This window comes from Pempheris klunzingeri, chromosome 1 (genome assembly GCF_042242105.1).
Source record: "Pempheris klunzingeri isolate RE-2024b chromosome 1, fPemKlu1.hap1, whole genome shotgun sequence".
Lineage (NCBI taxonomy): Eukaryota > Metazoa > Chordata > Actinopteri > Acropomatiformes > Pempheridae > Pempheris > Pempheris klunzingeri.
Genome location: NC_092012.1, coordinates 31,905,034 through 31,931,353, shown reverse-complemented (window position 1 = coordinate 31,931,353; position 26,320 = coordinate 31,905,034). Strand labels below are relative to the sequence as shown.

The 26,320-nt window shown below is 42.6% G+C and overlaps 1 protein-coding gene across 1 annotated transcript; it reads right to left on the bottom strand.

Moving 5' to 3' along the window:
• Positions 1 to 20,948: 20,948 nt before the first annotated feature.
• dhcr7 (7-dehydrocholesterol reductase) lies at positions 20,949 to 25,721 on the bottom strand. Its single transcript, XM_070828845.1, has 7 exons — positions 25,615 to 25,721; positions 24,063 to 24,285; positions 23,869 to 23,959; positions 23,555 to 23,768; positions 23,222 to 23,426; positions 22,545 to 22,676; positions 20,949 to 22,162 (listed from the first exon to the last, which is right to left on the bottom strand). Exons 1-7 carry the CDS (start codon positions 25,719 to 25,721, stop codon positions 21,698 to 21,700), a joined length of 1,437 nt encoding a protein of 478 aa, XP_070684946.1. The 3' UTR covers positions 20,949 to 21,697.
• Positions 25,722 to 26,320: the final 599 nt, after the last annotated feature.

Here is a 26,320-nt window from a genome sequence, read left to right as displayed (position 1 = left end):
AAAATATTTGGGGTCAGTACAGGTTCAGAAATAGATGAGATGAATTTAACTGCACTGCATGAAAATACATGGTGTGAAAGAAATCACATCCAGTGTGACCGGAGCAGACTTTACTCGTATTTCTCACCAGTTTGAGAGACTTACTGGACACAAGCTAGTTTGACTGGTTACTCCACCCGTTTTACCCAAGTATTCTCTGTTTGATCACAGGGAGCACTATGCAGCTTGTGAAAACATGAAGCATTTTGTCTTTGGTGACTCTAGAAGAGCTTTGTCGAGTCAAAATGAAATGAAAAAGAAAATAACCCTGACAACATCATCCTGGATTGGGCTTAGGGTTTAAATATTTTAGCTGAGAGCCTCCTTTTGGAGTTGGAAACATGTAGGTCAGGGTCAGAGACAGTCCAAAGGAAAATGCAAGTTGCATAATAGGAAGAAGGATCAAGTGTTGTTGGAGCAAGAATATGTAATTTTTGGTGGAGAGTGTTAAATCCTGTTCATTTTACACACATGAAGACCACAGAATTTATTATTTTTACCCAACTGGGTATAATGAAATGAGCAAGGATGTTTTTTATTATTGATTATAAGTTCGACAGGTTACTTATAGGTGCAAGATTTTTCTATTAGAGAATTTTTTGTCTGCTGCTTTCATTTTAAAAACTAAATTCAACCATTTCCTTCCAAGTCCCCCAACTTTGTAAAACTGCAATGTTAAATTGGTGGAATATCTCTTTAAGGCCACATAATGCTGAGTTGTCCCCTGGCTTATCACATCGTTCCCGTGATAATGATGCATGTGTACAAACAGTAGCAGTAGTCAGCTACTGCTCAAACCGCAGAACTGAGTCAAACCATTAAAAGGCCTTTTCTCAGCACTGTGTAATAAAAACATTTTCTATGATGTTTTAGCAGCAGTCACTTCAGCTAAATGATTTAGCTGGCAGAGATACCCACGGGCATAACTCACCATCAGCCATTCTGATGGAGGGATCACAGGTCATTCTAATTCATCATAGCCAGTTGGAGTGGAGTAAATGATGTGCCAACACACACACACACACACACACACACATGCAAAACACACACATATGTGCACGCACACAAAGTGGCAGCTCTTTAATGTCAGGATTTCTCGCTCAGAAGGGAAACTGAATGGGAAATGCTAACTCGTAATAATGTGTGACCCATGAGTTCACAGTGAGGTAGATGCTGGACCTGCTTTTCATGTTATCAAAGGACTTTTTTTCTTCTTTTCTTATTTGGTTGCTCACTCAACATAGATTTGATTCCTTCCTCCCTTCCTTCCCTTTTCCTTTGTCAAGACACAAATATCCCAGAGAGAAGTCCCTTTCTTATCTGGTTCACTGCTGTTAAGTGAAGGTCTGGGTGGAGAAGTATTATTTCTAAGTTCTTTTCCTTTACGCAACTACACACGGTTCAGTCGGAAGATGGAGAAAAGAGGTGGAAGTGTGGAGGGGTGGAGGCGGAGGGGTGGAGGAAGAGATACAGGTGACATCACCTCCTTCCTCTTGTAACTACGTTTGTGACTACGTGCAGCGACTGGGGAAAGTGGTGGTAGTGTAGCATCTGTGTGTGTGTGTGTGTGTGTGCGCTTCAAATTTGAAAAATGGATATTAATGATTGATTTATTTGATTGATTTATTTTTAAGACTTTTGGACAAAACTGATTACAATCATTGATCCTTTGAAGGAGTGTTCTAATTTAATTGCACAATCTATAAATCATTTAATAAGTCAAACACACATAAATGGGAAGAAAAGCCTTTAAGTGTGAGTTTTGAGCAATTTATGTCATTTGTGTACATGTGTGTGTGTGTGTCAGTGTGTGTTTGTGTATGTGTCTTGAGGATGGGCTGTGGTGAGACAGGATACCACGTAACAATGCGAGTCACCACCCTGCCTGTCATTTCTCACACTTTAATGATGTCAAATACAGTAAAATACTCAAACATTACCACAATGTCCCGTAAATATTTGCTCCCATGAAACCAAGTTTACCAGAAACTGAGGAAGTGGCTTGTGACAAACTTTTTCTTTAGATGGGCCAAAGCCTAGTGTGTCCTCCTTTTGTTAATTTAAATGAACTACAGCCTTTTAAATATAATGCCTGTCTACCAGCACCCCCAAAGCACATATTTCCCCCTATAACCACAATACGTTGTTTTTACACTTTGGTTTTTGAGCAGATTAAAGTTGCAACATGCTAAGAAGCTTATTTGATGCAACATGAATATTTATAACCGTTGGTAGAGCCAAGCCACCTGGCTGTGGCTTCACATTTAGTGTACAGACATGAGAGTATAGCATGCCATCATGGTATCGGTATTCTGAAAATCTCCAAAAAGTGAAATTATCAAAAATTTCAGAAAATGTTCCTCTTCTGCAGAAAACATGCTCACAATACCAGACTACAAAACTCATATAGTCAACTACATTATTAACAATGATTTCAGCTAACGGGTGAATTTGAATACTGCACTAACCACTGTGACACATTCTAGCAACCATCTGTGTACTTTGTGCAGTACTTCATCAAACTGCACACTGGAGATAATGACTTCCACTTTAAATGGTTTGGTGATGGGTGTGCTGGGAGCTCCCACTTAGCAACAAAATTCATTGAAACACTTTAAACTTATTTTTTCTGTTCTGGCATTTTTCCAAAGTTTTCTCCTCTTTCATTAAACTTTTACTGGATTATTGCTGTCTCAGTGTTCTTGCCACTTTTGTTTGCTCAGCCAATCCAGATGGTATAAATGTAGTTCACACCGTTTTGATGTGTGTTTTAGGACATGAGGAAAGGCAGAGAGCGAACTGCTACTTTTATGTGAAGCAGGTATGCATGACCCGTGCCAGACAGCGTAATGAAGACGCATCCATCAGACGGACAGTTGGTCAGTCAAACATCTCAGCTTCAGAGACCCTGCAGAGATAAACTCATCATATTCACTTGCTGGTTCTTGACCTTCAACCCTGCAGGCGGTGGCAGGTAGTTGTAAACAGAGTTGCACTAAATTTTTTTGCCATGTCAGAACTGCATAACTCCAGAAATCAGTGAAGAACATCCACCATCCGTAAATGTCTGCTGAGCAACTTCAATGTGAGGCTGTAGAGCCGTAGATCAAGGCAAACAAGCATCACACAAGTGACCCTTATACAAAAGACAGATGCAAGTCTTGTGTTTATAAAACTGATACAAATCTCTCAGAAGACTTATGTGTCTCTCAAGAGCAGATAACAAACGGCAGGCCGCTCAAACCCCATTAGTCCAGGATGTGACATGACATTGTTGACCTTGAGCCTGCTATTAGTCTATAGTGTGTGGGTGTGTGTGTGTGGCCACTGCATGGTCAAATCCACTGTAGGACTCAGGGACTAGTAACTTGCATCTGTCTGCCACAGACAGGAGCTGGTTAACGTAGCTTAGCTTAGCACGGAGACTGTAAGTAAGGGAAAACAGCTAGCCTGGCTTTGGAACAAAATCCAACCACTATCTTTAACACGAGCCCAGTCAGTGTCCTCTGTGAACGATACACCCTATGCAACTTTTTTCTGTCCTGATCCCACTGTGAAGTCACTTTCAGCTCAACTGACCACGACCACATTATATCTATACTGTATCCCTCCTCCCACATGACCCCAGCTGTGTTTACTGTGTGCTACTGTGTTTGATTCCCAGGACCTAGAGACAGGAGATCCTGGGAGAAACAACACACACACAAACACACACAAACCACAGTATGGATGGATGAATGAATGACTGGAGGCCAGGACAGAGAAGGCCAATCGATCAGTAGAGTAGTAACGATAACACGGTCTTTGTGCTTCCTGGAACTGTGCAATGAATTATGTTGTAACATTAGGAGAAAAGCTCACTTTGCCCTGCGGACATCAGAGAGACAAAAACAAATTTAAAGACAATATCTTAAGTGAAAAATCTGCTTCAGAAAATGTGCAAATGTTAACCTTGTGACCTTGTGACAGATGAATTTTGTTTTATCTTACTCGAGACACTTTGACCGCTTTTTTTTTTTCCCGCATGTGAACCAGAGATTTATCATTGTTTTTCTCCTCATGCAGTCTATCACGTAGGGAACAAACAGCGCAGGTTAGATTAGATTAGTTATTAACAATGATCCTCTGATAGATCAGTGCAGTAGAAACATGACAGGATATTCAATAAGAATTAAAGACACGAGCAGAATAGATGATGAAATGTGTTGCAGCAAAAAACAAAAGGAAAGGAGAACACTTGACAAAGGAATAGTCACCTGAGGGGGGGGTTGGCTTTTTTCCTCTTCTTGGCTTTATTCGACATGTTAAAATTGTTGGACCATTCAAATGACTGATGTTGGACCAAAATAACTTTCCGCCACTAAAGTAAGTCAGAAGAAAATCTCATTAAGTTATAGTAGTGGTATACTGGTATAAAATAGACTGTGTTTTTGAAGGAAGGCATAAAAAAGGATTCTAAAGTTCTCCAGTCACACCAGATGAGCTTTTTTCTATCTTCTCTATGCCAGCTACTCCCCCTGGCATTTTCGCTCAAGCCGCAAAAGGAAATCAAGTTAACAGAGTTTATTCAGAAGACAAATTGGTACCATCACCCCCTGTTTCCCAACTGCAATCCATCAATCTTTTTATGGAGCAGTTTATGATCTGACGAGGAGGGAAGGTAACATAAAAATGGATGAAACAATGCAGCTAACGAGCTACAATAACTTTGCTTTGAGGTCAAGAAGGCTTGCTATTGGTCAAACGTGGGGTTTGTGCGAACTCAACGTGAAAACTGAAGGCTAATTTATCCCTTTGGCTAAACTATTAGTGATATTCACACAGCCACTAGCTTTGTAGATCTACATACACAACCTGCAATAAACCACTGCAGCACATTTAAATATCACAGGATAATGAAGTCAGCAGCAGATTAGGTTCTCCTCATCTCTAAAATATTTTGTAAATATTGACTCATATTTTACTGTGTTTATTATCAGTCTCACTTTGAGACTCTTCAGATGAGTCCATCTTCCTTTGTTTGGGTGGTTTTGCAGAGTAGACAGTTGTTGTCAGTGTTGGAATAGTAACTTTTTCTCATCCTGAATCAGGCTTTCACCAGCATCTGAAGGGACACGCACGGGCATCTGGGTTTGTAGAACAGCCAATAGGATCATGCTCTGTCTCTGAGAGAACCTGTGATTGGCCGAATTCTCCCGTCACGGTTTATATTTTCTAAAGCGTGAACACAGTGGAGATGCATAAGTCTAGTTTTCTCTCAGACCACTTAAATCACATTATGCCGAAAGGTTGTAATGTATCTTTTACCCAATGACACCAAAAATAAACTGCCATGTCCGACTTTAACTAAAATGGGCCTCTGAAGTATGTCATCATGCTGAACCTACTGTAGGATCAGTGTGTGATAGATTATCTGCTGCGCAAGGGAAGACATTTTGAATACAGTAACATGGAAAACAATTAGAAACAGCTGACAAGAAGAAATGTTTAAAAGATAAAGGGTCTCACACAACAAAGACAGGACTGTAGGAAAAGGGAGAACAAAGAGAGAGCAGGTTAATTATCGAGACAGATGGAACAAAGAGGCACACATTAACCATTAACCAATCACAGAGGCGTAACGAATGAGGTAAGTAGTGAGGTCACTACCTGTAACCACTTCAGTTTGGGATTTAATCTCTGTGGTTGAGTGATTTATAGGTGAGGGACTGTTCCCTGAAGCCATGTTTTAGTGTGTGCACATGTGTGTGTGTGTTTGCTTATATATGAGGTCACGTTTGTCAGGAGGCATTACTTTAATAAGGAACCTTTTTATCAGCAATGTATTTTTTTTTTTCTCCTTTAAGTCCAACAACAACACATAATTACAGACACTATAATGATGCTGTAAATGTCTTTAAATGAACATATATGAAATATGTTGTGCCCACTGGTGTTCGGCTTAGACGTGCACGTGCTCAGCAGAACAGAGAAACCCTATCGCTGCTAGAAGTGCATTATAAGGGATGTCTGCACAGGGAGACCAAGTGTCACCTTGGACAATTTAAGAGGTATGTTACCTTACTCAGCCATATGCACACACACACACACACACACACACACACACACACACTGACACAATGGGACATAGCAGACGCCACCAGTACATTAGTTTGTCTGTGACCAAGGCAGTCATTATTAGAATAGTTGCTGTTGATGCAGACCTTCATTTAAACCTGGCTAATGGCTCACTGTCGCCTGCACACACCCACGTACACACACACACACACACACACACACATGCAAAACGCACACTGATAATTATACATTCCAGGGACACATTGTCTCAGTATGGTAGGTCTCCATGTGCCAGTCTGTCTCCGTGTGTCTCCGGTCCATCTCTCCTCTCACTGCATCTCTTGTTAAGTTTCCACAAAGTCAGTTCTTTTTTTCAACATGCACACACAACCATAAGCATACATAGGCTGTGTCTGAGATTGTCCACAGTGTGGTCCACTACACAGTGTTTTTCAGTGTCCATATATCTTGTGAGGATGCCTCTACCCTACATAGTGGACTCAAATAAGCTCTAAATCAGACTGATACCACTCTCATGTCCGAATGGCAAGTATAAAGCTAGAGCCAGGAGGCACTTAGCTTAGTTTAGCATAAAGGTTGGAAGCACAGAGAAACGGCTCTGTCCAAAGGTTAAAAGCCAGCACTTTTAAAGATCACCAATTAACATGTTATATCTTACATCTTACATATCTTGCATCTTCACTGCACCTTTGCAGTGAGCTACATGTAAGCTGTGAGAAAACACAAACCCTGAGGTTGCAAGACTACCAGCAGGCACTGCTAAGAAGAGCTGGGCCGAAAAGTACACTGGTGTTCTTGAAGAAATAGTTACAGCACGCAACTCCTAAACTCGACTTTTCCATTTAACTCTTGTTAAGAAAAATTAATACGCATATTTCCCAAAATGTCGAGTTATTCCTTTCACCTTCAACTATAGCCTAATCTCATCCACGTAACCACCACGGTGTGTGTTTTTTAATGTTTTACATGTGCCCTTTAGAGTGACAATCACACACACACCTGTGGTCTCACCCACTCTGTGCTGCACTTTCTCATCAGGCAGCATTAAAGGCTGCCATGTCCGTCACAGTTGTTGATGGACCAGTTTTATTTTAAACATCCCTGACAATTGAAAAATTGCACTCATCACACGCATTATTCCATATGCACCAAACATGTGCACATACACACACACACATGCATACATGCACACATGCATACTGTAGATACACATCAATTGCCCATCCTCCTTCTCCCTATTTACGAGGGCTTGTCCTTTTTCCTGTCCGCTTACAGATCATAACTCCACTCCCCCCACCCCTCACTGCCTGCAGAGCTTCCACAAATGAGATAAGAGCACTAATGTGATTGGGAGAGAGAGAGAGAGAGAGAGAGAGAGAGAGAGAAAGAGAGGGAGAGAGAGAGAGAGAGTTTCTAATTTAATAGAAACTCCATCAGGCTAATGGAACTGTGGACTGACCGCCCAGCCTCCTACACACACACACACACACACATACAGTCATTTACTCTTCACTATATTGTACCTTGTGAGCGTGGGAACCTATTAGCATTCACCACAATACGTTGGGCCACAGAGCTAAATGAATACGCAGAAAGAGGGGACATGGGAGGTTGAAAGAGACGCATAAACCAATGGGTGTGATAGATGGACTGGCGGAGGAGAAAAATGCAATGATACTTTTAGGTGGATGTTCAAAGGAAAACAAAAAAGGCCTCCAAATTAGAGGGAACAAAGCACAAAGTGAGGTGGACAGACGACTGATGTGATGGTCACCCGGTGCAGACAGTTCACCAATTATGGCTGTGCAGGTTTCTGGTACTTGTTGAGGCCGGGACAAAGCGAATGGAGACTGAGGAGGCGGGGTCAGGTTGGGGGGGGGGGACGGGGAGCTGACGGATGGGTTTTCACTCACAATCTGTCTGGCTCAACGGAAATAAATAAGTGTGTACTTCTTCTCTAGCTATCTCATACACACAAACTGATTCTCATTCACATACAGGCCTGTCAGCTGATTTATTTCCACTTACCCTCTCAAGTGCGGAAATTTGGACAACTGACAAGAAGCACAAAGAGGACGTGTCCTTGAGCTGCACCGTTCCTGCTCGTCTCTTTCTCGCTTGTTCTCTCTCTTTTCTTCCTCTGCTTCCTTTCAGTCGTATCACGTCTTGTTCACCGTCGGCCATCAGTCCTGCCCTCTGACTTGCTCGTTTCTGAAAAAACAGATACATTTTGTTCAGCACATGCTTCTCTGTCATCACATTTCCTGTGGTTTGTGACACTGAGGAAACAAATTCTCAGAGTTTGAGTAGCCTTCTACATTCCGTTTATATAAAAGGAAATCAGCCTGAGCAGCAAATACCTCAGACAGAGCGCTGCTACCTCTAATGCAACCCTCAGAGATCCAGACGATTCAACTAGAAAATTGGTATTAAGGCAATCAGAACCACCGGGTCAACGTTAGGGATCGGCAGCACTGTCAAGTCCAGCTGCAGACACCACAGACACATAGTAGTTCTTCTTATTCTGCTTTCTGGAATGCATGTAAAGGACATGTGTAAACCATCTGATGACGACATTTATAGCACACAGACCCTAGAGGACCCTCCACACTTGCCGAGATGGAACGTATAATCCCGGCTTTAAGCCACAAAACTGATATTGTGAGACTTGAGTTGGACTTGACCTCTCTGAGACTTCTCTCCCTACAGACTCAAGTCTCAAGGTTTGACCTGGTGAAATCCTGGAGGAAAACTAAATCAATAAATAAATTAATAACACAGCATACCCAGAGTAGCCACAAAGCTTGAAATCTTTATATGGAAGACATTTATGTAAATTCCACAGTGGATGTAAGTGGGCATTTTTAACACTAATAACTTCAAAACACTTTGAACTCTGTGAGCTGAACAGAATCTGGTGAAGCAAGAGTCCCAGAAGACACAGTCTCTACACATCTGTCTGCTTTTCTAAACATTACAGTAACATTTTAGTATAATATCTGTTTGTCGGTAGTGCTAGTGCAAAGCTCATAGATACGCTGGGAACATCAAGGAGATATTTTGACTCAACAGTGATGCTACAATAAACGTCAGGAAGTCCCCGAAGCATCTGTGTCATCATCGGTAAAACAGTATCCTTTGCTGCGCAGAGGCTGATTTAGCTGCTTGGCCTTCTGCAACAACAACAACATTTTGCTTTCCTATATGGTCTCTGCCAGTCCCAGCTCTTGGAGGGAAAAACATTCATCTGCTGTGCCAGTAGACTAGAATATATGAAAATACAACTTTTGCTCTGCAGTGGCGAGTAGCCGTATAGTCAGCCAGAGTACAGAGAAGAGCGACATGGGCACTGAATGTGTGAACTAGATAGTGGATAACTTAGGTAGTGGAGAACAACCTGTAACAACAATACACATCAAAGATAGCGACAGCTGTAGCCGTAAAATGCTCATAATCAAAGAGTCAATGACAAAAATGTGACTTAAATGAATGCGTAATTGTCATTCATAAACTAAAACTAAACTAAAATGAAGTGCCTATTTTACTGCTGTATACAGGCTTGTTGTAATAAAAGCCTGATTCTGACAAAAAAATTACCCCATAGTGCATCTCATTAAAAAAAAAAAAGAAAGAACACAACTTGGCCTAAAATAGGTGATAATTAAAGGTCAAAATCTTTATCCTACAGAGCACCATTAAAATTCAGTTCAAACACAATTTGCCTCTGTGTTTCGGCACCTCGCTGCCCTAATATGGTCACAGTCAAAGGTCACATGTTTGAAACACGATTTTGATTATAATGACATTGCTTTTAACAGTACAACCAGTGCTAGAACCAACGCTGGGAGTGAAACAACTATGAAAAGCTGCTGCCAAAGCAGTGCTGGGAGAAATAATTGCAGAGCACGAGGTGTACAGACATAAAACTACAAGACATCATAGGTGCAGTACATCATCTGGGTACATGATGTGGACTCAGACATCCTCAGTCCTGCTAAGTAATACAATTAAGCTGACGTAAGCGAGCCGTGTCTGTGTGCCATCTCTTTTTCTCTCGGTCACTTGTGTTTTCAGTAGAGCAGCACATGAAAGAGACGACGATGAAGCTGCTGCACTCACAGGAAGCAGAGGCAAAGCTTTGATTACCAGACTGATTACTCTTCACATTGTTTGTAATGAGATTACAGTAAATCAGATCATAAAGGCTCCACATTGTGTGTTAGATTGATTTTTTTTGTGTGTGGTATCGCTGGCTACAAGATCCATAATACATTATACATTTTATCTCCTCTTAACAGCCAAGATTTATATAAAGGGACTCACACACACATATGCTGGCAGACACACTAACTCCCACCAGCCACCACTCGTAGTAATACTAATATGTCACTGTGACTGTGGGCTACTGCTCTTAATCCAGACAGATTTCTCTCTTAAACCTTCTCCCTACATGTCAGGTTTGTACGTCTGACAAAAAGAATAACACAAAGGATCCAACCATATTCCCCTGTAAGTCATTAAACCTCCAGAAGACCAAGGAGGGGTGTAACAGTGGGTGTACAGGACTAGACAGCACAAGTGGAATAATAAATATCGTGTAATTCATAAACAGCATTTTTCTTGCTGGCTTAAAGATGACAAGGGTGTTTCTCTGTGAGGGTTTAGATCTTGTTTTTCACCTTCAGACTGCATGAAATGAGGCAATATTAAAAAAAAAAAAAAATTACACCCTCATTTGTAAGTAGTCCCAGGAAAAATACGAGATGGATTGCAATCAGATTTCTGATCTGGTCGACGGAAATGTTTTTGGTTTTTATCCGGATACGAGACATTTGAAATGACAAGTGTAAATGTGGCCAGAGCCCTCCAAAATCCTCCGGGGAGTAAAGCAGGAAGTAGTGTGACATCGTTATAGAGCCACAAGATCCACAGAGGGAGGAGGTCAGGGTAGATGGATGGGTAAAAAAAAATTTTGGACTTTGATACAGGAGACTGCTGTGTGCTTCCGGTTTCCTACTGATGGGCCATGGTTTGTTTTAAGCATGATCATATAGTCATATCAACAATATTTTACTAGTATCCACAAGTTAAACCAACCAGAAAGCTGAATACACCAACATAGAGAGTCATATAGAATCTCTGAATCAGTTTTAGAAATATTCAATGACATGCTGGTACAATGAGCTCAGTTTCTTGGCTTTATCTTAACTATGCATTTTTTTTTCTTCTGTGAAACACACAAACACACACTTACTAACGTGTGTGCATACGCCCTCCCAACACTCACACACACAGACGCCACCCACTCACTTCCAGTAACAACAGGTTCAGCTAACCGACTAACCTGTCAATGTGTGTGTGTGATGTACTGTGACAGTGTGAATGGGGAGGTGCGCAGATGGAGCTGTATAGGAACTGGGTGTGGAGATGTGACTATGTGTGCCAAGGGACTGGCCCACAGGAAGGCAGGCACACACACACACACACACCCCCCCCCACACACACACACACGGGAAGGCCTGTGGAGGAGCTGCAAACATAAATGGCAGACAGGCCTCAGAATGGACTCAGATGGGCGCTGTGCCAGCTGGCTGACGAAGGAAACTAGTGTGTGTGTGTGTGTGTGTGTGTCTTTCTTTCTCTTTCTCTCTCTCTCTCAGAAAGAGAGAAGCTTAAAAGTGTCGACACAATCACCGCACACTGGCTATACTATAATATATGTTCACTTTCCATTGTCTTAACCTTCACCTGGAACATTTCCTGAATGGCGCTGCCTGGATGTAGACATTAACTATGAGGCCTCATTCAGCTATTCATGGCAGCAGCTGTTTTGGCATTAGCCACATAAATCCAATGACATTCCCGTCGTCTAAAAACAGCTCACCCACAAAGCCCAGCCACTAGATCACTGTGGCAGCCACTGATGGGAATCAGCAGCGAGGCCCGTTTAGCCTGGCAGGATGACAGCGGAGACAGAAGTGTGCTCATGCATATACAAACATACATGCTGTATGTGCATATAGTATTCCTCCCTGGCAAGTTCTCATGTTTGAAGCAAAGTAGAATGCATGTGGCATTTGGCACTGATCAACCGAAAAATATTATTTAATGTCAAAGTGAAAAAAGTGATTGAATTAAGTAGAAACAGAAATACAAAATACTTGTTTGCATAAAATTTGAGGAGGTTTGAGTTGATTACAGCACACATATGCTCATCTAGAAGTGTGTGTATCTAGAAGGTCCAACTTTTGTGTGTGTCGGTATAAGAATATCACATCTTAGCAGTAAATTTGCCAAATGCAGGCTATCCTCAAAAACTAAGTGAGCATACAGGAAAGTGACTACTGAGCCCACAAGACCACAAAGAGAAAATGTGAAAGAGAAAAACTAGAGAGACTGCATACAGTCTCACCAGTCCCTTATAAAACAGCCTATTTAAATCTTCATTAATTTTAATGTTGTATGACAATAAAACATTTTTATAGGCACTGTATAAAACCAAGTGCACAGAAAAACACACCTCTACTGTGAACAATTGTAAATATAGCTTCATGTCTTACTGCCTCTTTATCTCCTCCACCTGTCCCAGAAAAATGTTGTCACACATTATATTACTATATCGAAAACATTACCTTAGCAACACCAGCAAACACACACACACTGCACATGCACACTGGAATAAATGCGTGCAGCTGTGCAATAAGTGGGTCAGATAACACTTCTTTAGCCACAACAGAAGTGAGGAGGGGAATCAATGGGACTTTCTGTGGAGATCAAAACTAAACAAACACAAACACACATGCACACACACAAAGTTTTTTTATGCTCAGCACTTGACGGAGGAATACTTTAGCTTTGCAGTGCCACTGGCCAGGAAGTAGGAAGTGGAGAAAGGAAGTGCAGAGTGACTGATGACAATAGCTTCTACATCCTACTGCTCTGCACAGCACAGTCACACTCTGGTGGGAATCCATTCATCCAAGAGTTAAAGACTAATGTTATATCATGTAAAGATCATTGGTAATATAAAGCTCAGAGGAATAAGTTAGTCAGAAAGTAGCCACATTTTAAATGTGGTGCAAAAACAGCTGCTACTGAACAAATTCAGCTCTTTCCAGCTACGTCCACTGGGAGGAAATTTATACATGGCATGTCTCCTTCAATCAGATATTAAGATGCAGACAGCAGCTCCACACTGTAATTAGACAGAGGTTAAAATTATATCAAATCTGCCTCTTAATGTACCCAAGGTGACTGGAATATTTGATCAGATGCACAGCCTGTGTCAGAGAGCAGCGTAAAAAGGATTTTTGTGGATGAGGGTTCTGTTGTTTCAAAGCTTTGGTCTAGTGGAAGGTACGATATCCGGTCAACCATAGCCATTGCAGCAAAAGTTGAGGCAGGTTCAGTCCATTAGCCACTTTCCTCCATGTTGCCATCCCAACTCAGTCGGTCTCATTAAAATGAATGAAGCAGCTGTTTTCTCTCACACATCGCTTACGTTGACACGCTCTTCACCCCAAACATTTCCTCTGAACACCATGAATAGCAATATCTAGTGAGGAACCTACCACGAAATTTACTGCACACTCCCAATCCCAATAGAAAAATAATGTGACTGCTCATCTCAGGCCAAAATGTATCATGAACCAACAGTTTAGTCCGTGGCAGGGTATGTCAAAAACTGATGGCAAGATTACCATTAAATTAGTAGTCAATATTTAGGGTTCCAAGAGGAGGAGGACTAATGTTTTTGGTTATCCCTGTGCACTCTACTGGTGGTTTTCAGGGCACGTCCCACTGAGAGAAGGATCTGGGGGAAGATCCAGAACTCGCTGGAGGGATTATATATGTCATCTGGCCTGGGAACACATCGGGATCCCTCAGGAGGAGCTGGAAAGTGCTGCTCAGGAGAAGGACACCCGGAGTGCCATGCTAAGCCCATTGCCAACGTGACCCAACCCTGGATAAGCGAAAGAAAATGGATGGATGGATGGATGGATGGACTCTAGTGCCAGAAATTTTTCATAATCTAACAGGTAGATTGCAATGAACTAACTAATGCTCTAAAGGGGTAATGAGTTTATGGCTTTTTCTCAGAGGCCACTACCCTCAGGACAAAGTTTGCACTCTTAACACCACAACTTGTGAGGCTTTCTGTCAGTTTTTGCCTTTCATCTTAATGCAGAGTGGATAAATCTGAAAAAAAAAAAACTGCCTTAGCCATTAAACCTAAGCTTGCTCAGACAGTATTGGCTGCTCTGTTATTCTGCTTCTCTCTCCTGTTTGTGTCTCAGGGTGGACAGAGATCTTTACAAAACTGGCTTGTTATATTCACACAGACTGCATAGATTTAGCTGGCATAGCTTGCAGGGACATGGTCTATGATCAGCAACCAGTCTCCGGGGGCTGCGAGTGGAGCTAGATTTTCAGCCTTATTTACTTTAATATTAAAAAATTCTCTCTGCACATGTTTACCACCCTCGCTGGTCTGTGGTGCTTTAATCTACAGAAAGTACCCACCAAAGGAGTAGCAAGAAAAGTCTCATATCTGTGAGTCCACCTTCTTAAAAGCACCCTGCTCCCTGCTGAAGGGCCACTTTGGACCTCTGTTTCTTTTTTTCAAAGAAATGCATAGAGTAGCTGTAATATTCTGATAAATCACATTTGGACACACGCTGGAGGAAATACACAATTCTGATGCAGGTGTAAATAAGTGATTGTGACACAAGATAGCAGAGATAGTCGCAAAGCCCAGTGGGGGGGATTATCTATATCTTTATGTGGGTTTCAGAGCATCCAGAGGGATCTGATGTCTGTGTGTCCGGCCGCACAGCAACTGACAAATCCGCTGATATGAAAAATGCTTTTTTTTTTTTTAATTGGTGACTAATCAAAAGCTGCTGAGAAGGCAGACAGGAGGTAAGCAGCTGAAAAGGACGGCACTCCTTAAACCGCAGGCTGTCGTTGTGGAGGAAAGGGAGTATAGATGACTTGATCATGAATGAGCGGCGAGGTAGGTGGGATGAGGAGGGAGTCATGATACCAGTAACACTTGGAGCAATCATGGAGCATGAGAACACGTCCTTTGGAGTATGATGATGGCGGTGCGGGGGATCGAGGTCAAATTAAGGGTGCGGACGAGGGCATGTGTTTAGAACTGTCACCCTGGATGAAGGTGAAGAGGGGAATAGGAATAAGTGAGCTGTGAAGGGATGGGATGACATATAGACAGACAGAGTTCAGGATCAGGCCAAGAAGGAGCTGCAGGGTGTGGATGGGAATGGACTCCCTGTGTGCAGAGAGCCTATCATGGTTTCACAGTCCCTACAGAACTGTATTCATCACTGTATATAAGTACATTGCATGGCTGGACTGTTCATAAAATGCAACATGTGTTAGCCTTTTATTTCTGGCTCAGGTTCTGGCAGGGTTTCTCTGGCTCTGTATCAGCGCTGGAACTGACACGCAAAGGTCAAAGCTAATAATGTGGCGAGGAAGAGCCGGGCTCAGCAATAAGACGGCTAGCAGCGTGGATTGGTTATGGGGAGCGGCATGGTTAACGTGTGAAACAAAGCAAGAGAACGCAGCTTGACTGCCAACAAAAGGCGAGATTGAACAGTTATGAGGCGCATGTGTGTCTAAAATGCTGACTTCACACCGGGTGTAACTTCCAACCTCTGGTTCTGCTTCAGATAATAGAAAAGACGGCGTATTGGATCGCTGTCATCATGTAAAATCTATACATTTTAATGGTGTGTGATTATGGCAAGTGTGATTGAAGGTAATGGAAGAGTGATTGCCCCTTGTGATATATTAAAGAGAAAGCTATTAGGGTCTGTGTGAGGAGCTGCTGCCGCTTCAATTATCATTAGGTCCAGTTCAGGCCAGTCAGCTAATTGGTAGGGGAAAAGTGCAAAGCTCATTCAGCATCTCTTTACGGGTTCACATACAGTAAATGTGGCTCTGCTGAGCGAAGTCAGGAACTAGAAGAATGCCATAGCACTTGGAGACTTGTATGCATCTTGTTTACTCACACTTGAAAACAGTTCAGGTTAGAGATCAGGGACATTTACAGAGCAGCAGTAAAGAGCTAAACATTATTTAGTGCCTTGTTCAATCTCACTTCAGAGGAGAAGTCACCTAAACAACTATCTACTCGGGCTTCCATAGAAGGGTTTGTTAGTTCTGGCGCCATCCCTCAATAAATCCTCCCACTACAAATTTATAAGCAATTTAAGGCACTGATGCATGTTAATGTGATGATAAAGTAGCACAAAATCAGCTGAAATATCTTTTTCTTTGCTGATGTGACTTCTGCAAAAACAAACGCAAACCCCTTCTGCGAGTCAACACAGTGGAGGGTGTTTATCAGGAACCGTGTCTTGTGGTTAATGTTAGTCGCTCTGTCCTGTTTTTGCCCCGACTGGGGGAAGTTTACACAAGCGCAACTATATATGGTTATTTAGTTCGATGCCCTAAAAGCTTTTTCTCTTGTATCATTAAAGTAAAATATACTGACACTCTGTAAACCAGTATGTAATGCTAAGCAGCTAAACAAAAATCAACTTTTCAAATCAACTAGCTCTACACTGCTATACAAGGCAGTGAGGCTAAAAGAGGGAACAGTGCAGAGTCAGACCATCACCATCCTCAGCAGCATGCTATCATGTGAAAAAAGGCATCTTTCCAATGTAGCCAGTATTGCGTAGTAAAGGCTTCCAGTACAGGCTTGAGAATCTTGAATAATTGGGACCTTTATCAGTCCCCAAATGACTGTTTGCGGCTGTCATTGTCATCAAATGCCCTGCAAGCTCATGTCCCAAATTCTGGAGTAGGGCGAGGCCTGGTGAGGCTGGGAAAATCTAGTCAGAGGGCGCCCGTGGTGTCAAGGCTCAACGCAAGTTTGGCAGCTTCATCTCTGGACTCTCTGCCAGCTATTATCCCTTACCCTGCTCCCTACCCTCTGGACAACTGGCTGCCACCAGAGCAAGTCTTGCCACACACACCCTCACACCCACAAATGCTTGTCAGCTTGTCTCCAAAGCAACCAAACATGTCAAACAAATCTCCTCTGGAAACTACCCACCTGTTTGAGCTATTCATGAGTACCATGCTTGTTTGTATTACTCATTTTGTCCTACAGTTCTGTTTTTGGGGGGTAAACTTCAATGTTGCTGATCTTGTGGCATCATTTTTAATGTGGTAAAAAAAGTGTAAGTGTAACCGCGGCCGCAGAGGTTCCCCTGCAGCTCCGTCAAGCTCAATTTGTCTGAGCGTTAGGGTTAACGGGGCAGTATTCAAGCTGTTCTCAAGTGGAGTCTGACTATCGACACGGGAGAGGAAGAATGAAGTCAGACCCTCGACTCCCATACTCCAAACATGTAGAATATGGGCAATTTGGTGCCTGAGCTCCTGCTGGTGTGGCTGCTGATGTGTGAAGGGAGCCACACACAAGCCTTGTTAATATGAGATGTAACATCTACAACCAATCATTTTTACCACATCAGCTTTGGATTTGTGGCGCGGCCTGGGAATCCTTTTTAATCCCTCTAATTCTTTCTCGGCTCCTAATCCATTTTTAATTCAACTCTCTGTGCGACTTACAAGGAGTCAGGCCTAAAATGTAGGCATAGGATTCTGTCAGCTTATTTCGGCAGATTCTTTTCTCAATTTATGGCCTGTTTCAACGTGTCTGGAAGTTCAGAATAAAAATAAAACACTTTTTAGTGTTTAGGTGGGATGCGTTCTCTGGCTTCAGGCTAATGACAGATGCTTTTGGTCTGGAGCCATGAAGTTCAAGTAGCCACTAAACTGAGTGGGAACAGGTATCTGACCGAAGGCCTGACTTTTAAAGCCATTTCAGGAGTCACTACAGCTTTGGGGTTGTCTTTTCCATATCAAGACCTATCAGCGTTAACCACATGCTCTGACCTTTGGCATCAAACTAGTGGGATTCTTTTTGTTTAGTCTGACGGTCAGTCGGCCTGTCTCATCAGTCCATTAGCACAGGACAGCCCAGGCTTGGGGGTCAGAGGTCAGGTGAGAAAAAAAGGAAGGAAGGAAGGAAGAAGAATAAGTGGAAGACTTGCAACGCCTTTTGTTGTTGGACTGATGTAAAATGAGAGAAAGAGATGATAGGCTGTTAAAGTCTGAAAAGCCGTGCTAGCAGCTCTGCACAACACTTAAGCTGATGGGAATGTCTTCAGTTCATCAGATATTTCATTAAAAAAAAGTCTAAGACAAATTAAGCATGGCAACTAAAGATGGCGATGACACCAATGTTCTGAGGGGCGTACGAACGTCGACACAAAATATCACGGTAATCCACCCAATGCGTTTCTTTGACAACACATTTAATGCTAATAAAGCCTGTTGAATTAAATGAAAAAGATATTTTGGTCTCAACCAAAATGGCCGACAGACTTTGCCATCCCTACAGCTATGCTGCTACAGTGGCTACAAACCAAAGGAAGGCATGAGCGACTCCTTTTGTTGCTCTGCTGTCGATGCAGGAGGAACGAAACGACAGGCACTTGCAATAAATGTAACCATCAAACCCAAGCACAAGAAATCAACATTATGGTGGCTGGAATTGCTCCATTGCCGCCAACCACAAGCAGCCAGCCTATCTAACTTCACCCACCGCAATGTCATTATTAGGCCTGGAATGCTCTTTAGAGGTCTGCTGTATTTTATGGTACATGTGTATCGTCAGTGCCCGCAGTTTGCTGACAAATCAAGTACTTTCCTCCCTCTGAGGTGCCCCTTTCCTCCCGGCTTACGACTCTCACCCACAAGTCTCTCACCCTCCAAACTTCCAATAAAAACTAATTTGGCCTCCCGGGAAATCAAGCCAACTTTGGCTGAGGAGTGGTACCGACCCCAAGTATCCCATTGTGCTTTCTGCACATCGCATTCTACTTCTCTGTTTTTCACTCCGGCTTTGCCGCTCACTCAAGCTCCCCACTTTGCTACAGCTATTTCTCTCTCCCTGACCCCCACCTGCCCCTCATTGCAGATGAATGTGCAGCTGCAAAAAGGGGCTTCCACAATATGGTTATTGTGTACACTGGACATTTATATGGACGGGTGCATGATCTCCACACTCAAATTCAATAGTCTGGCTTTTAGCGTCGTCACAGAGAGATCGTCCCTTTCTTCAGATTTCCATCTCTTTCACAGAGAGCTATTTGTCAACTCGGTTATGAGCGAACCCAGTCATCACACGGTGATTTCATTCCTTGGAAATGCCTTCCTCGCCTCCAGGGATAATTTGAGAATCAATTAACCTGAAAAAATAATAAACGGTAATTTGGTCCCATGTAGTGCAAAGTAATGAATGTAGTGTATAATGCATTAGCTTTGAACAAAGGTAAGGGGAATCAATGAGTCCTCCATTATCATAACTGATTTACATCCATAACTTGTATCATTACACTGATAGGAGACCTGCTGATGGGGAGGTTCAGGGAGCAGGCTGGTGCTTATGTGACACAATTGACTGCCAGTTCCAATGAATTACTTAAGCACTTGAGAACAAGCTGTCAAGTCTTCACCCACTGTGATCCACCTTAAAATGTCTTTTGGATTGATATTAAGGGAGCTTGTAGAGCTTCTGAGTAACTCTTATTTTAAGAACAGTCGCACTTATATATAATGACAGTGATGTTTTCATTCTGGGATGCTGCTCGGTGTACCACAGGGCTTGTCCTGTCCTTCAATCACCATTGTCCAGTCTTGTTACCAGAACTTTTTTTTAACAACCCCCACAAAAGAAGGCTTCTCTGTGCTACACACTATGCAGTTGACTTAGAGTTAATGATTGAAGTTTGCTTTGTTTGCATGAGGAAGACGCCTAGTTGGTCAAAATGTTGCACAGGAGAGCTGATTATGGAGCACAGTGAGAGTTCCTATGTTTAAAAAAAAAAGGGAGTTCCTTGAGAGAATAATGCAGTGGTTTGGATCTGGATGGCCAGAATGACAAACACCTTTTTTGGGTATCCTCAATGGATAGTGCTTAAGGCTACGTGATTCTGTTTTGACCTGTTTGTGCCGTTAGAAGTGAGCTAAGGATACAAGACTGCGTGTGATCTGGGTTGAGTTGTCATCTGCTGCCCCCCAGTGTTTAACATTAGGAATGACATCAAGAGGTAAAGTGGGGGCTGGTATTACCCTTCAGTACTATTGTGTAGTACTGATACCGTCAGACTGATTGGCCACTTTGACCTTCACATTCACAGATATATCTGGACTTTTAGAGTTCACATGTGCAGATTCACTCAGGATCTCTGTCTATTTCACTAATACACGACAAAACCTCGAGTTCAGCCTTTTGACCACCCTGACTCAACAAACAAGGAAAGAAAACTCAAGAATGGATGAGTGACAATGGGAGAAAAGAACCACTGTAGGTAAAAAAAAAAAGTTAAAATGTGTTTTGTTACATTGTTGCTTTAAGAAAGGCAGTGCTGGCATGAGGAAATACAAACACACAACACAAATGTGATGGTGGGACATAGAAAAAAACATTTCCATCAGCAAAGAGCTTAATCCAAGATGCTGACTAGATCAGTGTCTGGCCATGTTTGACACACAGCTAATACAATGGCCTAGTGGATTCTTTTACAGGCTTAGTGATCATCAGAAAGAAAGTGCTGTTCAGTGAGTGAGCTAACCTGTCTATAACATGCTGCTCTCCACCAAAATGAGGGATATACTTCATACAAATATTACATAATGTTTTGTGAGGCGAATCTCATCTGTGGAGCCAGTAAACACATTTGGTCCATTAAGCCAGCAGGGCAGCAAAAACAGAATTATAGTCAACATTGATTACTAAATATATGTTTTTAATTCAGTTATTTAGTCTAAAAATATCAGTAATAATGAATAGCCCCTGTCATAGGCTATCTGAGTGCTAACACATCAATAAATTGCTTTTTTTCCTGATCAACAGACAAGAGAACCCGACAAGTGCTTCATAAAACAGAAAAACAGAATCAGCCATGTTTTAGCTTTCCTCTTGATAAATGACTATCAAACTGACAATCCTGTCATAGATTGATTAACAATTTTAAAAGTTATTAATGAAGTTACCATATATTCTCATATGAAGGTGCATTATGGGAATGTCACAGCATGGTTGTCTGTTCCAGACTTTCGCTTGGGGTGGTTTAAGCTGTGCTTTGTCTTACTGGCTCCAAAGATAAATCGCACTGTATTTCGAAAATTAACTGAACTTTGCTAAATGGTCACAGCATAACGAAAGCAGCAGATTGATGTATCAGACAACCTGATAAATATTGCAGTAAACCGTCTGTACCTGCACACACACATGTACAGCAGTGTACACGTGTACTGGAAATACATACTAATTAGAGAATGTATGAAATATTATCAGTGAGGTGAATTCTTAATATGTATAAAACACACGCGGATGCAGTCTGTCTCTCACACACAGACACACACACACCCCTCATCTTACTGCCCCATTCCAATTTCTGTCTTAATTCTGCCTTATCTTAATCTTGGCCCCGCCCTATCTGTCTCCCTTCCTCCTCCCACTCCTCTCCCCTCTCTAGAACACCCCAGGAATCAGCCGGTAAGGCACAGCGTCTGTGTAGCGTTTCCAGTCGTTGCCATACTTGCTGCTGCATCGGTGTTCATCGCGCACACAGCGATGGACCAGCAGGATGGTCATGTAAACAATGTAGAAGTACGGCAGCACGTGGCCGAAGCCACAGGCGGCGCAGTAGGCTAGTGACCCCATCAGGTCACCGGTGTAGTTGAAGTGCCGGGCCACTCCCCAGAACCCGGAGGTCAGGAGCTTACTGCGGTGGACGCCACCATCAGCAGAGCGGTACGAGCACTCGATGCACGTCGGCTTCCGTCCCCAGATGGAGCAGGAGCCCTCGGTGCGCCGGAACAGGTCCTTCTGGTGGTTGGTGGAGCGGAAGATGTAATACCCAACGAGGCCGAGCAGCAGGACAGCCAGGGCGTGGGCGTCTGAGAGCTGGACAGGGTGGTACACCAGGTACAGCCCCTGGAGAGACGGAGCATGTTTATTTACACTTCTACCTTTTTGAATGTCCGTGCTTGAGTGTGGCAAACATTAAAACGTACATTTCTGTAACACTTGCACACACTCACACATTTTCTACTTTAACATCTCATTTGATTCAGGCTTCAGTTTTAAGGCTTAACTGGGGAGAGGAAGTTACAATAATGTAAATGTGAATGACGAGTATTCAAAAGGGCGGCATGCATCACTTCAGCGCTAACACATCAGCACTGACGTTTTGCATTGTGACATCGCCTTACTTTTACAGATCCACACTACTATGTGTTTCTTTCCTGATACCTCAGAGGGGGATTCACAAATGACGCTGCGATTGACCACCAATGATATCGTGCACGTTTGTTACCTGCAGCGTGTAGAGGTACGGCAGCCAGACACAGTCACCCCAGCCCAGATACCATCCAAAGTGGTCATGGCAGATATCGATGGTTTTCAGGTACCACGCCTCATTCCAGAAGAAATCCAGCACATAAATGGCCTACAAGAAAATACAAACAGCCCAACTTTCCGGTTGTTATGTCTCACTGATCAGTCTGGCCTGGTGCTACCGGTTCTGGAATAATATTGCTGCAGTGATGGGCTATACGTCTGCATCATGACAACTGACCTGAATCTCTGTGCTGATAACCAGCGTGGAGATATGCTTACATTAGATTAACACCAAAGTTACATTAAGTGCTTTTTAGATTTTTTTTTCCTTGAGCTTTATTTCCTTCTGCATTCAACAAGTGAGCAACACGCTTGTTTCCACTGATACAACATTTTTGCACCCATTACAAAATACATGCTTTTACATGACACATCTATATTTTTTAGCCTACATGTGCAAAAACAGTTGAGCAATTATAATAAAATACCTGCAATACTTGCATCATTATGCATATCTTAAAAAAAAATAAATCAACACTATCCCATGTTTTCACTAACATCTCATAGCCGGAGAAAATATCTTCCCAACAATCACAAACTCAGAGCTCAGATCACTGTGCACTCTTTTCTCCATCCATCCTTAATCCACCTTACCTGCAGTACGTTGACCAGGATCATAGAGTTGGTGACATGGCCGTACAGTTCTTGCTGTTTGGCCATGTAGGAGAGATTGATGAGAGTCCAGGCTACGATCCCGGGCCGGCCATTGAAGAAGAGCTTGAAGTCAAACCACTTGCCAATGCGTGGGTTGAACTCGATGCCCATCATGTAGTTGTAGAAAATGTTTCCTGTGAACTTACTAGAGAAGAGAAGAGTCACTAACATCTAGTACGTAACTAGTTTACCTTTATTACAATAACGTGCACATTTAGAAAACTACTCTGCTCCACTGATTTGTCGTCCTGTCACGTGTTTATCAGTACTCACCAGTCTTCAGAGTTTGTGGGGAAAATGTAAGCCTTTGTGAAAGCAAAAGTGGACACAGCGTAGCCCAGTATGTTGGCACACCACATCAGAGGGATCCAGTTGTCGAAGATGACGGTGGGAGAAAACCAGTGGAAATAGTGGGCATTGGCAAACCACAGAGCATGAGTGATGAGCCAACACTGTAGCCCGTTGATCTCATACTGGTTAATCAGGCCTGCAGCAGTGAACACAGGAAGTAGGACTTTAAGAGATACTACCAGCATTAAATAACACGGAGTCAGATTGGTTTTATAATTACACAAATGTGTTATTACCAGCTGGAGTCCGTGCTCCATCCTGCACTCCACCAACGTAGCCAGGAATGAATTTATGAGTAATATCAGGAACAAACATATACAGGAACACCTACGGGGAAACACAACCTGTAACTTGCTTACATTTATTCTATATTGATGCTATACATTTATTTATTCTACATTTATTTCATTCTTAAAGATCTTATTCGTACCTGGAAGGCCACCCAGATGCCATATATCTTGGCAGCTGACCAGGTGAAGGAGGGGGCCCGGGCCCAGATGGAGAGCAGCGTGGTCTCCCCTCGGTACAGCTCAAAGAGAGGCTGGCTGATGGAGCACTGGTACTGATCGCAGGCCATCACAAAGTAGAAGACAATGAAAGGGGCGAAGCAAAGGAGGCCCACCACGCAGATCAGGGAAAACCAGTCCACCTCCCTAAGAATGACCCAGATATTCTTACTAAACATAAGACTGCAGCATCAAAACATCAACATCTCAGTGCATAACTTTCATGCATAGAGGTCACTATAGTGTGCAGCTATTCAGAAGCTGTTTTCTTGTATATGCATGAGTTTTGATGGCGTAGATACACATCAGCCACTACAGTGGATGCTACTGCATCATCTCATACACTGCTATGTAGTGCCAAGCCATTGCAAGTGAAAAAAAAAGAGTGAAACCAAGATGGACGACAGACACCAAGTTGCTAATTTTTTTCTGTTTGAACCTTCTATAAAAAGAAACCCTTGCAGGTAAAAAACAAATATAGTAACATCTAAGGAGTCATGCAATTGCTACATTTTCCAAGTATTGATTTTCTCTTGGGAGGAAATTATGATTAATCACATGTCCACTGAATTGTACATCATGCATCAGTAGCTATATTTCAACTACTGGACATGTAAAAATATCTTTAGAAAATATGGGTTGAAAAAAACTAAAGTTCAAACCTTGTTTTTCATGCCTAAAGATGAATAAAAACACAAAAATCTTGATTGAGGTTATCATAATGCATGCATGAAACAAAAAAAGGAAACTGTGCCTAATTTTTTTTAACATTGTAACATAGCAAGTCTGTCCTTTCTCAAGATAGAAGTGGACATTAATCAGTGCTCAATTATTCCCTCATCAGGTGCTTGCACACGAAAACACGTCTGTATAGTACATTCATTGTTTGACGTTAACGTATCGTGAAAGACACCACAGCATGATCAAAAGATAGGTAGTCACTGTACGCTGTGCAGTATAGACCTTTCTTTAAGTGTTTTTACAGAAGATGTGTTTCAGCTGCTTTCCTCAGTTGTTCATGTCATGTGTGTCAGACAGATACAGAACAGATGCGCTCCAATTTAATCACTCCACCTCTCTGCACAAGCAGCGTAACAGAGCCTGAACGCTTCCAATAAGAAAAAAAATGCACCAAAAGTGCTGTTTTTTCTCGGCCGTGCTCCCAGGCTGAGAAAAAACAATATTATATAGCAAAATGTTAAATATTAATTATATAACTACACTTTTGGGGGCTATTTTTGGGAGATTTACACTGAACTTGAGTCAAATCTGTATTTTTACTCATCACTCTCTGTTATACAACAACAACAATACACAGTCTTTACCGTTAGTGGGTCACACACACAGGTTTTTTTTTCCAATTAGGCTGGTCTAGGCTGGAATGTTCAGGTCCAGTGCAAGATTAACTTTGTGTTAAAGGTACGTTAGACGACAGAATGGGCTGAAGCGACCTGTGACCTAAAAACATCAGCTCACCATGCTCTCCCCCACTGAGCTGGCTGCTCCCTCTGTTCAGATGACTTCCCACCGGCGCTGTGCTGGGCACGTCTCCTGGTGGCCTCCATGGCCACGGCACCGTTCATTTCTGGTGAAGGATCAGGTTATCGGGTTAAAGATCAGACACGCAGTGACACGCTGAGCACTCTGAGCATCATTCAGACAGAATACACAGCAGTCTGCAGAAATATGTGGTCTTCCTCTTTTAATCATAATTTCATTTTGAGTGCTTTCTCAGCAGCGAAAGCGTCGTTGCAGCTGCACAGAGTTGAGCTGCACCAGCCTGACATTTATGAACAGGTAATGAGGCAACTGGGGAATTAAAGTGCATGTCCTTGGAGATGTGAGATAACAAACAGCCTTGACCGGAGGTTAGCTTGATAAAGCACGGACAGCAGGCCCTGGGCACGGAGATGTCATTTACTCAAGTGAAATGAAAAGTTTTAGTCTCTGGGATGCACAAATGTCACACACACACACACACACACACACACACACACATGGTGCAAAGGTAATGTGCTATGTCTGAGGTTAAGCTATCCACTGTAAAGCCACACAGACAGAATGCCTCTGTGTGTCCAGGTTTACATGTTTAGTCATGTTTAGTCCGCACACAGATGAAGCAGGAAGAAGAAGAAGGAAGAAGAGAAGAAGGGGGGGGGGGCACATCGTTACACAACGGTAA

Excerpts from the sequence above, each read along its gene's own strand:
- dhcr7 (XM_070828845.1), bottom strand. The coding sequence starts at position 25,721 with ATGAACGGTGCCGTGGCCATGGAGGCCACCAGGAGACGTGCCCAGCAC. Across the intron at positions 23,960-24,062 it reads GCATCTGGGTGGCCTTCCAG|GTGTTCCTGTATATGTTTGT; the intron begins GTACGAATAAGA and ends GTTTCCCCGTAG. Across the intron at positions 23,769-23,868 it reads TGGAGCACGGACTCCAGCTG|GCCTGATTAACCAGTATGAG; the intron begins GTAATAACACAT and ends TCACTGCTGCAG.